At 44.8% G+C, this 11,985-nt stretch overlaps 1 protein-coding gene across 1 annotated transcript in view; it reads right to left on the reverse strand.

Annotated features, from left to right (window-relative positions):
- LOC112239846 (phospholipid-transporting ATPase ID-like) overlaps nucleotides 1–11,985 on the reverse strand; it is a gene marked incomplete at its 3' end in the record, with an annotated part of 56,079 nt that overhangs the window by 6,985 nt on the left and 37,109 nt on the right. Inside the window, exons 17-26 of the mRNA XM_042306380.1 lie at nucleotides 11,503–11,618; nucleotides 11,196–11,360; nucleotides 8,036–8,147; nucleotides 6,007–6,112; nucleotides 4,783–5,047; nucleotides 3,713–3,896; nucleotides 2,857–3,080; nucleotides 2,391–2,474; nucleotides 2,070–2,315; nucleotides 458–727 (exon numbers count right to left, since the gene is read on the reverse strand). Coding sequence (XP_042162314.1) covers nucleotides 458–727; nucleotides 2,070–2,315; nucleotides 2,391–2,474; nucleotides 2,857–3,080; nucleotides 3,713–3,896; nucleotides 4,783–5,047; nucleotides 6,007–6,112; nucleotides 8,036–8,147; nucleotides 11,196–11,360; nucleotides 11,503–11,618 — 1,772 coding nt within the window. The remainder of the gene's footprint in view (nucleotides 1–457; nucleotides 728–2,069; nucleotides 2,316–2,390; nucleotides 2,475–2,856; nucleotides 3,081–3,712; nucleotides 3,897–4,782; nucleotides 5,048–6,006; nucleotides 6,113–8,035; nucleotides 8,148–11,195; nucleotides 11,361–11,502; nucleotides 11,619–11,985) is intronic.

Below are 11,985 nucleotides of genomic sequence, written 5' to 3' on the forward strand. Positions count from 1 at the left end.
TTCTCACCGTATCAGAGACCTGTGAGTGTGGTCAGAAGCATATTGTTCTCACCGTATCAGAGACCTGTGAGTGTGGTCAGAAGCATATTGTTCTCACTATATCAGAGAGCTGTGAGTGTGGCCAGAAGCATATTGTTCTCACTATATCAGAGAGATGTGAGTGTGGCCAGAAGCATATTGTTCTCACCGTATCAGAGACCTGTGAGTGTGGCCAGAAGCATATTGTTCTCACCGTATCAGAGACCTGTGAGTGTGGTCAGAAGCATATTGTTCTCACCGTATCAGAGACCTGTGAGTGTGGCCAGAAGCATATTGTTCTCACCGTATCAGAGACCTGTGAGTGTGGCCAGAAGCATATTGTTCTCACCGTATCAGAGACCTGTGAGTGTGGTCAGAAGCATATTGTTCTCACCGTATCAGAGACCTGTGAGTGTGGCCAGAAGCATATTGTTCTCACCGTATCAGAGAGCTGTGGTTTCAGGTCCAGTTTGAGGAATCGGAAAGCCAGAACTGGAACGATGCAGATCACTGTGGCCAAGACGATGGTCAGCCACACCAGCGGCTGGACCAGTGTGCTCTGGGCACTGCCTACGAAGTGGAACTGGTTGGGAAAGATGCTGAATAGAGTCTGGCTGTGCATAGCCAACATGATGGTGAAGAAGGAGCCCACAGAGCCCCACACAAAGAAATGGTTGATGGCTGTCCAGTAGCCTGTGTCCAGAGCAATCTGCACACACACACACACACACACACACACACACACACACACACACACACACACACACACACACACACACACACACAGACACACACACACACACACACACACACACACACACACACACACACACACACACACAGACACACACAGACACACACAGACACACACACACACACACACACACACACACACACACACACACAGACACACACAGACACACACACACACACACACACACACACACACACACACACACACACACAGACACACACACACACAGACACACACAGACACACACAGACACACACACACACACACACACACACACACACACAGACACACACAGACACACACACACACACACACACACACACACAGACACACACAGACACACACAGACACACACACACACAGACACACACACACACACACAGACACACACAGACACACACACACACACACACACAGACACACACAGACACACACACACACACACACACACACACACAGACACACACACACACACACACACACAGACACACACAGACACACACACACACACACACACACACACACACACACACAGACACACACACACACAGACACACACACACACAGACACACACACACACACACACAGACACACACACACAGACACACACACACACACACACACACAGACACACACACACACACACAGACACACACACACACACACACACACACACACACACACACACACACACACACACACACACACACACACACACACACACACACACAGACACACACACACACACACACACACACACACACACACACACACACACACACACACACACACACACACACACACACACACACACACACACACACACACACAGAGAGAGATTTAAGCAATAAGGCGTGAGGGGCTGTGGTACTATGCATGGCCAATACCACGGCTTTCAGCTAATCAGCATTCAGGGCTCTAACCACCCAGTTTGTACAGAAGGCCGGTGTATATCAGACCGTATATAATAATAATAAGACACCTCGGGGGGTTGTGGTATATGGTCTGATATACCATGACTAACAGCTGTATCCAGGCTGTACTCTGCGTTGCGTCATGCATAAGACTGCCCTTAGCCGTGGTATATTGGCCATTATCACAAACCCCTGAGGTGCCTTATTGCTATTATAAACTGGTTTCCAACATAACTAGAACAGTAAACAAGTCTTTTTGTGTAATACCGTGGTATATTGTCTGATATACACACGGCCCAAACTACCCGGTTTATCATATGTAGCAAACCTTCAAACATGTTGCCTACAGGAAGTGGATACTACAGTCCTTCCCCCCGCTCACCTGCACACTGACCACGATCACCAGGGCGGTGGCCGTGGTAACAGCAAAGGTCTGGTAGTCAGCGAGGGGTTCCCCGGTGCCCTGGGTTCCGTGGGACAGGATGGCATAGGGTACGAAGAACAACACAACACTAGTGTAGATACCCTGGGTTATACAGATGAAGAACTCTCTCTTGTTGAACAGCAGGTTAAGCTGACCTGGCTCATACAGCTTAGGATACTCCAGACTACGCTGCTCTGGGACGTCCTACAGAGGGAAAGAGGAACAACCAGGGGTCAAGGGTCAGGGGTCAAAGGGTACAGAGGTGCTTGGGAGACTCACCTGGTCAAATATTCCCATGGCCAGCACGGGGAGAGAGGTGTAGACGATGTTATAGAGAGTGATGAAGTACTGATCATATACTGTCTGAGAGAGAGAGAGAGAGAAGGATGAAGAGAGGGATGGAGAGAGAGAGGGATGGAGAGAGGGATGGAAAAAGAGAGCGAGAGAGAGAGAAAGAAAAGAGAGAGAGAGGGTAGGAGGGAGATAACAGAGAGATAGAGAGAGAGGGTGGGAGGGAGAGAGAGAGAGACACACACAGTAAGAACGACAACCTCACCTCATTTAAGCTCCAATATAACATCATGCCCCATGAGTCTTCACTTCAACCCTTATAGTTCCTCCTAAACACCCCTAACGTGTTTTTTGACAGTGAAGTCAAAACTATTTACCTCAACCCAACTTATAAAACCCTTTCACCCCTCACCTCTAAACCACCGTTCCTGATCCCTCACCCCTGACCTCTCACCTGGGCAGAGAAGCCACAGAAGAAGCCAAACCAGAAGTGCACCATGGTGAAGGCAAAGTTCTTGTAGAAGAAGTAGCAGAGGAAGCGACACATGCGGAGGTAGGACCAGCGTCCGTGGACCAGCAGCAGGCGCTGGAGGAAGCGGAACTGGGAGAAGGAGTAGTCAGACGCCAGCACTGCCTGGATGCCCTCCTGACCACTGATGCCCACTCCTATATGAGCCGCTGGGTGGGGGATAGACAGACACTTCATATAGGTTATAGGAGAGTAGACAAGGACAGAGAGCAACTGTAGACAATTGAAAAGTGTAATTATCAGGGGTGTTAGTGCTGGGCTGGCACAGAAGCCTGCTATGCTCTTCCCTCAGATTCAGGTTTGGTAACCAGTCAACAAGTTGAGTAATCGCTCACAGGTTGAGTAATGTATCCAAGGACATGGTGTCGAGCCCAGAAAACAGGATGTGAAACCACAAGGACCTCTCCTCCCTCAGAGGCCTCCTCTCTTCTGCTTTTCATACACACACACACACTCACACACTTGTATGCGTGCACACAAACACACATGCACGCACACATACATACACACAATTGTGAAAGGCATGGTGAGGCGTGAGAAAAGAGGACGTAAGGAGAGAGAACTACACAGAAACAGATAAAGTGGGATTCTGGGGACTTTCCATGACCTTACAAATAGACTGTGCTGCCAGAGCACTTTGCTTCAATATATCTCCTCGTTCCCCTTATCTCTCAAGTCTTCCCATCTCTGTTATCATCTTTGCCAAGCACTTCTGTCATTCGCCCTTCCTCCAACCCTCCTCTGACATCCTCTCCTCCATCCCTCTCTCTCTCTAACTTACTCTTGATCATGCTAACATCATTAGCCCCGTCTCCTATGGCCAGGGTGACAGCTTTCTTGTGTTTCTTGATGAGCTCCACCACCAGGGCTTTCTGTAGAGGAGTCACCCTGCAGCAGATCACTGCTCTACAGACACACGCTGTAGACACAAACTCCCCCTCCATATCAGCCTCCAACGCATGGGCCTGACACAGAGAGAGAGAGAGAGAGAGAGAGAGAGAGAGAGAGAGAGAGAGAGAGAGAGAGGGAGGGGGGAGAGAGAGAGGGAGGTAGAGAGAGAGAGAGGGAGAGAGAGACGGAGGGAGAGGGAGAGAGAGGGAGGGATAGAGAGAGAGAGAGAGAGAGAGAGAGGGAGAGAGAGAGAGAGAGAGAGAGAGAGGGGAGGGGGAGAGAGAGAGGGGAGGGAGAGAGGGGGAGGGAGAGAGAGAGCGAGAGGGAGGGGGAGGGAGAGAGGGGGAGGGAGAGAGAGAGAGAGAGAGCGAGAGAGAGGGATAGAGAGAGAGAGAGAGAGAGAGGGAGGGAGGGAGGGAGGGAGGGAGGGAGGGAGGGAGAGAGCGAGAGAGAGAGGGAGAACTTGTTTGGATATTTTAGATTTGTTATGAGCGCCATGTTTTCTATTGCACAAGTAGTGTGTCCAGTGTAGTGGTGTTTGTATATCTAGTGGGTTATATATCTGTTTTTAAGCCACCGCGCCTCCATCTTGGCTCTCCCTCACCAGTGTAAAACACATTTAGGAAGGTATAGAAATACATTTGTTTTTGACATGTTTATTCTATTACAGACACCTTAATGCAGACTTTTAAATTATATTATGTGAGCTAAACATAAAAAGGACATACTGTATATAAAAACAAGTATAATTTTTTTAAAGTACAAATTTTACTGTCTCCACTACAACAAAAACACTTAAATACATGTAAATAAATCCATTCATTCCAATGGAGGACTGCTCCTTCTGGGCAGTGCCAATATGGCCGACCAGTGGCATCAAAGCCTCTCATTGGCCATTACATAGCAACAGCAATCCAGGGCTTATATACATCATTGGTGTGAGTGTGTGTGTCGTCTCACCAGGCTATGTCCGTTGATGACGAGGGCGAACTCTCCAGATATGGAGTCTAGCGTGGTTGAGGAGGGGGGTCGAGGGGCGGGAGGGCCAGGGGGAGGGGGACACTGCTGCTGTTTGTCCCCCACGGAGGGCCACTGTCTCCCATCTCCTCCCCCGTCTCCCCCAAACCCATTCCCCAGAGAACAGGCCTCGCCCCATCCCTCCATCACCTCCTCCTTTCCTTCCTCTCTCGTACGGGCAAACTCTATCATCCTCTCCCTCGCTCTCCTGAAGAGAAAGAAAATGAGGGAGGAGAAATGACAGGACAGGACAAAGAGATGAGGGTGAATAGTTGATTAATACACTGAACAGAGAGAGACAGAGAGAGACAGAGAGAGAGAGACACGGAGAGAGAAACAGAGAGACACGGAGAGAGACAGAAAGAGAGCGACAGAAAGAGAGAGAGAGAAAGAGAGACAGAAAGAGACAGTGAGAGAGACAAAGAGAGAGACAGAAAGAGAGAGACAGAAAGAGAGAGACAGAAAGAGAGACAAAGAGAGAGACAGAAAGAGAGAGACAGAAAGAGAGAGAGAGAGAAAGAGACAGTGAGAGAGACAGAGAGAGAGACAGAAAGAGACAGTGAGAGAGACAGAGAGAGAGACAGAAAGAGAGAGACAGAAAGAAACAGAGAGAGAGACAGAAAGAGAGACAGAAAGAGAGAGACAGAAAGAGAGACAGAGAGAGAGACAGAAAGAGAGAGACAGAAAGAGAGACAAAGAGAGAGACAGAAAGAGAGACAGAGAGAGAGACAGAAAGAGAGCGACAGAAAGAGACAGAGAGAGACAGAGAGAGAGAGACCGAAAGAGAGACAAAGAGAGAGACAAAGAGAGACAAAGAGAGAGACAGAAAGAGAGAGACAGAGAGAGAGACAGAAAGAGAGCGACAGAAAGAGACAGAGAGAGACAGAAAGAGAGACAGAAAGAGAGAGACAGAAAGAGAGACAGAAAGAGAGACAGAAAGAGAGACAGAAAGAGAAAGAAAGTTTTAAATAGCCAGCTCTAGTTTGTGTGTGTTTGTGTGTGTGTGTGTCTCACCCTGATAGATGATAGAGGGAGGAATAGAGAGATAGATGGATAGAGGGAGGAATAGAAAGATAGATGGATAGAGGGAGGAATAGAGATATATGGATAGAGGGAGGAATAGAGAGATAGATGGATAGAGGGAGGAATAGAGGATAGTTAGAGTACCTGAGTTCCTCTCTAACACTCAGCACTGTGTTTCCACTGATGATGAACACCTCAGTCATATCACCAGTCAGCATCTTACAGGAGTAACCTATATTAACTGCTGTCTCTGAGAGAAAGAGAGAGAGAGAGAGACAGAAAGAGAGAGACAGAGAGAGAGACATAAATAGAGAGGCAGAGAGAGAGACAGACAGAGAGAGAGACAGAAAGAGAGACAGAAAGAAAGACAGAAAGAGACAGAGACAGAAAGAGAGACAGAAAGAGAGAGAGACAGAAAGAGAGACAGAAAGAGAGAGAGAGAGACAGAAAGAGAGAGACAGAAAGAGAGACAGAAAGAGAGAGAGACAGAAAGAGAGACAGAAAGAGAGAGAGAGAGACAGAAAGAGAGACAGAAAGAGAGACAGAAAGAGACAGAGACAGAAAGAGAGACAGAAAGAGAGAGAGACAGAAAGAGAGACAGAAAGAGAGAGAGGCAGAAAGAGAGACAGAAAGAGAGAGAGACAGAAAGAGAGACAGAGACAAAGAGTCAGAAAGAGAGACAGAAAGAGAGAGAGAGACAGAAAGAGAGAGAGACAGAAAGAGAGACAGAAAGGGAGACAGAAAGGGAGAGAGACATAAAGAGAGACAGAAATAGAGAGACAGAAAGAGAGACATAAAGAGAGAGACAGAAAGAGAGACAGGCAGAGAGAGAGACATAAAGAGAGACAGAAAGAGAGATAGGCAGAGGGAGAGACATAAAGAGAGACGAAAGAGAGACAGAAAGAGAGACAAAGAGACAGAAAGAGAGACAAAGACAGAAAGAGAGACAAAGAGACAGAAAGAGAGACAAAGAGAGAGACATAAAGAGAGACAGAGAGAGCGAGAGACAAAAAGAGAGACAGAAAGAGAGAGAGGCAGAGAGAGAGACATAAAGAGAGACAGAGAGACAGAGAGAGAGACAGAAAGAGAGACAGAAAGAGAGACAGAAAGAGAGACAGAAAGAGACAGAGACAGAAAGAGAGAGAGACAGAAAGAGAGACAGAAAGAGAGACAGAAAGAGAGACAGAAAGAGAGACAGAAAGAGAGAGAGACAGAAAGAGAGACAGAAAGAGAGAGAGAGAGACAGAAAGAGAGAGACAGAAAGAGAGAGAGACAGAAAGAGAGACAGAAAGAGAGACAGAAAGAGACAGAGACAGAAAGAGAGACAGAAAGAGAGAGAGACAGAAAGAGAGATAGAAAGAGAGAGAGACAGAAAGAGAGACAGAGACAAAGAGTCAGAAAGAGAGACAGAAAGAGAGAGACCGAAAGAGAGACATAAAGAGAGAGAGAGAAAGAGAGACAGAAAGAGAGAGAGACAGAAAGAGAGACAGAAAGAGAGAGAGGCAGAAAGAGAGACAGAAAGAGAGAGAGACAGAAAGAGAGACAGAGACAAAGAGTCAGAAAGAGAGACAGAAAGAGAGAGAGAGACAGAAAGAGAGAGAGACAGAAAGAGAGACAGAAAGGGAGACAGAAAGAGAGAGAGACATAAAGAGAGACAGAAATAGAGAGACAGAAAGAGAGACATAAAGAGAGAGACAGAAAGAGAGACAGGCAGAGAGAGAGACATAAAGAGAGACAGAAAGAGAGATAGGCAGAGGGAGAGACATAAAGAGAGACGAAAGAGAGACAGAAAGAGAGACAGAAAGAGAGAGAGGCAGAAAGAGAGACAGAAAGAGAGAGAGACAGAAAGAGAGACAGAAAGAGAGAGGCAGAGAGAGAGACAGAGACAGAAAGAGAAAGACAGAAAGAGAGACAGAAAGAAAGAGACAGAAAGAGAGATACAGAAAGAGAGAGACAGAGAGAGAGACAGAGACAGAAAGAGAGAGACAGAAAGAAAGAGACCGAAAGAAAGAGACAGAAAGAGAGACAAAAAAGTGAGGGAAAGGAAAGGTTTAGTTTATCCTAGTAATAAATAGCCAGCTCTAGTTTGTGTGTGTGTGTGTGTGTGTGTGTGTGTGTGTGTTTGAGTGTGTCTGTGTGTGTGTGTCTGTCTGTGTGTTTGTGTGTGTCTCACCCTGTTTGTCTCCCGTGAGGACCCAGATCTTGATGTTAGCAAGGGAGAGAATAGCGATGGTCTCAGGAACTCCCTCCTGTAGCTTATCCTCTATGGCTGTGGCTCCCAGGAGCTAGAGTAGAATAGAGCATAGAGCAGAGTAGAATAGAGCAGAGTAGAATAGAGCATAGAGCAGAGTAGAATAGAGCAGAGTAGAATAGAGCATAGAGCAGAGTAGAATAGAGCATAGAGCACAGTAGAGTAGAATAGAGCATAGATCAGAGTAAAATAGAGCAGAGTAGAATAGAGCAGAATAGAATAGAGAAGAGTAGAATAAAGCAGAGTAGAATAGAGAAGAATAGAATAGAGAAGAGTAGAATAGAGCATAGAGCAGAGTAGAATAGAGAAGAATAGAATAGAGAAGAGTAGAATAAAGCAGAGTAGAATAGAGAAGAATAGAATAGAGAAGAGTAGAATAGAGCATAGAGCAGAGTAGAATAGAGCAGAGAAGAATAGAATAGAGAAGAGTAGAATAGAGCATAGAGCAGAGTAGAATAGAGAAGAATAGAATAGAGAAGAGTAGAATAAAGCAGAGTAGAATAGAGAAGAATAGAATAGAGAAGAGTAGAATAGAGCATAGAGCAGAGTAGAATAGAGCAGAGTAGAATAGAGCATAGAGCACAGTAGAGTAGAATAGAGCATAGATCAGAGTAAAATAGAGCAGAGTAGAATAGAGAAGAATAGAATAGAGAAGAGTAGAATAGAGCAGAGTAGAATAGAGCAGAGTAGAAAAGAGCATAGAGCAGAGTAGAATAGAGAACAGTAGAATAGAGCAGAATAGAATAGAGAAGAGTAGAATAGAGCAGAGTAGAATAGAGCAGAGTAGAATAGAGAAGAATAGAATAGAGAAGAATAGAATAGAGAAGAGTAGAATAAAGCAGAGTAGAAAAGAGTATAGCGCAGAGTAGAATAGAGAAGAGTAGAATAGAGCATAGAGCAGAGTAAAATAGAGCAGAGTAGAATAGAGCATAGAGCACAGTAGAGTAGAATAGAGCATAGATCAGAGTAAAATAGAGCAGAGTAGAATAGAGCATAGAGCACAGTAGAGTAGAATAGAGCATAGATCAGAGTAAAATAGAGCAGAGTAGAATAGAGAAGAGTAGAATAAAGCAGAGTAGAATAGAGCAGAGTAGAATAGAGCAGAGCATAGAGCAGAGTAGAGCAGAGTAGAGAGCAGAGTAGAATAGAGCATAGAGCAGAGTATAATAGAGCAGAGTATAATAGAGCAGAGTAGAATAGAGCAGAGTAGAATAGAGCAGAGTAGAATAGAGCATAGAAGAATAGAGCAGAGTAGAATAGAGCAGAGTAGAATAGAGCATAGAGCAGAGTAGAATAGAGCAGAGTAGAATAGAGCATAGAGCACAGCAGAGTAGAATAGAGCATAGAGCAGAGTAGAATAGAGCAGAGTAGAATAGAGCATAGAGCACAGTAGAGCAGAGTAGAATAGAGAAGAGTAGAATAAAGCAGAGTAGAATAGAGCAGAGTAGAATAGAGCAGAGTAGAGCATAGAGCAGAGTAGAGCATAGAGCAGAGTAGAATAGAGCATAGAGCAGAGTAGAATAGAGAAGAATAGAATAGAGCAGAGTAGAATAGATCAGAATAGAATAGAGCAGAGTAGAATAGAGCAGAGTAGAATAGATCAGAATAGAATAGAGCAGAGTAGAATAGAGCAGAGTAGATCGGAATAGAGCAGAGTAGAATAGAGAAGAGTAGAGCAGAATAGTGCAGAGGAGAATAGAGTAGAATAGAATAGAGCAGAGTAAAATAGAGCAGAGTAGAGTAGATCAGAATAGATCAGAGTAGAATAGAGCAGAGTAGAATAGAGCAGAATAGAGAAAAGTAGAATAGAGAAGAGTAGAGCAGAGTAGAATAGAGCATAGAGCAGAGCAGAGTAGAATAGAGCATAGAGCACAGTAGAGCAGAGTAGAATAGAGAAGAGTAGAATAAAGCAGAGTAGAATAGGACAGAGTAGAATAGAGCAGAGTAGAGTATAGAGCAGAGTAGAGCATAGAGCAGAGTAGAATAGAGAACAGTAGAATAGAGCAGAATAGAGAAGAGTAGAATAGAGCATAGAGCAGAGTAGAATAGAGCATAGAGCAGAGTAGAATAGAGCATAGAGCAGAGTAGAATATAGCATAGAGCAGAGTAGAATAGAGCATAGAGCAGAGTAGAATAGAGCATAGTAGAATAGAGCATAGAGCAGAGTAGAGCAGAGCATAGAAGAATAGAGCAGAGTAGAATAGAGCAGAATAGAATAGAGCAGAGTAGAATAGATCAGAATAGAATAGAGCAGAGTAGAATAGAGCAGAGTAGATCGGAATAGAGCAGAGTAGAATAGAGAAGAGTAGAGCAGAGTAGAATAGTGCAGAGGACAATAGAGTAGAATAGAGCAGAGTAAAATAGAGCAGAGTAGAGTAGATCAGAGTAGAATAGAGCAGAGTAGAGCAGAGTAGAATAGAGAAAAGTAGAATTGAGAAGAGTAGAGCAGAGTAGAATAGAGCAGAGGAGAATAGAGCAGAATAGAATAGAGCAGAATAGAATAGAGCAGAATAGAGCAGAGTAGAATAGAGAAGAGTAGAGCAGAGTAGAATAGAGCAGAGGAGAATAGAGCAGAATAGAATAGAGCAGAATAGAATAGATCAGAATAGAGCAGAGTAGAATAGAGCAGAGTAGAATAGAGCAGAATAGAGAAGAGTAGAACAGAGTAGAATAGATCAGAGTAGAATAGAGCAGAGTAGAATAGAGCAGAATAGAGAAGAGTAGAATAGAGAAGAGTAGAACAGAGTAGAATAGACCAGAGTAGAATAGAGCACAGTAGAATAGAGCAGAGTAGAGCAGAGTAGAATAGAGAAGAGTAGAATAGAGCAGAGTAGAATAGAGAAGAGTAGAATAGAGAAGAATAGAATAGAGAAGAGTAGAATATAACTTTATTGCTAGTTACACAAGTTGATTGAACTTTATTTTGGTGCCAATGTTACAGAGAGGACACATGTGCTCACACACGCACACACGCACACACACACACACACACACACACACACACACACACACACACACACACACACACACACACACACACACACACACACACACAGAAACAAACACACACACAGCGTGATACCATCATGTCCTGTTCTATGTGTTCATATATGTCAGCCAGTCTGTCCTCTCTACAGTCTGTAGCTCTGTCTGCTTGGCGGTGTCTCTCTGACCACTCCTCCCACTGCTCCTCTGACAGGTCTCTGTAGGCCAGGGCCAGGGTCCGCAGACCGTCCCCAGCATACTCCTAGACACACAAGTGAATTCTCCTGATGGCTATAGTAGTGTGCAGGAAAACATTTAACCACCAGAGGGCAGTGCTGTTACTTGTATAAAAGAGAGCTGTGATAGGCTGAATAGGAACTCTGATTATTTTGTTTGTAACTCACATTAAGGTGATCTGTTGTGATGTTCACCAGGTGATTGTTGGAGGAGTGGAGCCTCTCAAACAACAGAGTATCAGCTCCTTTACAGTATAGACGGATCCTCCCCTCTGGGTTACGCACTGCAGACAGAGACATACTTTAATATGATCTGGGTTACGCACTGCAGACAGAGACATACTTTAATATGATCTGGGTTACGCACTGCAGACAGAGACATACTTTAATATGATCCAGGTTACGCACTGCAGACAGAGACATACTTTAATATGATCCAGGTTACGCACTGCAGACATAGGCATACTTTAATATGATCTGGGCTAAGCACTGCAGACAGATACATACTTTTATATGATCTGGGCTAAGCACTGCAGACACGCTAACTAAATGTTAGTCTAAAAGAAATGTGAGATAATGTCTAGATGCTTTTATAAATTGCCTGGCTGGGCTGATGAGACAGTGGATTGCACAGTCAGATGAAACAGAGTA

The sequence above is a fragment of the Oncorhynchus tshawytscha genome, linkage group LG03 (genome assembly GCF_018296145.1).
Source record: "Oncorhynchus tshawytscha isolate Ot180627B linkage group LG03, Otsh_v2.0, whole genome shotgun sequence".
Taxonomy (NCBI): domain Eukaryota; kingdom Metazoa; phylum Chordata; class Actinopteri; order Salmoniformes; family Salmonidae; genus Oncorhynchus; species Oncorhynchus tshawytscha.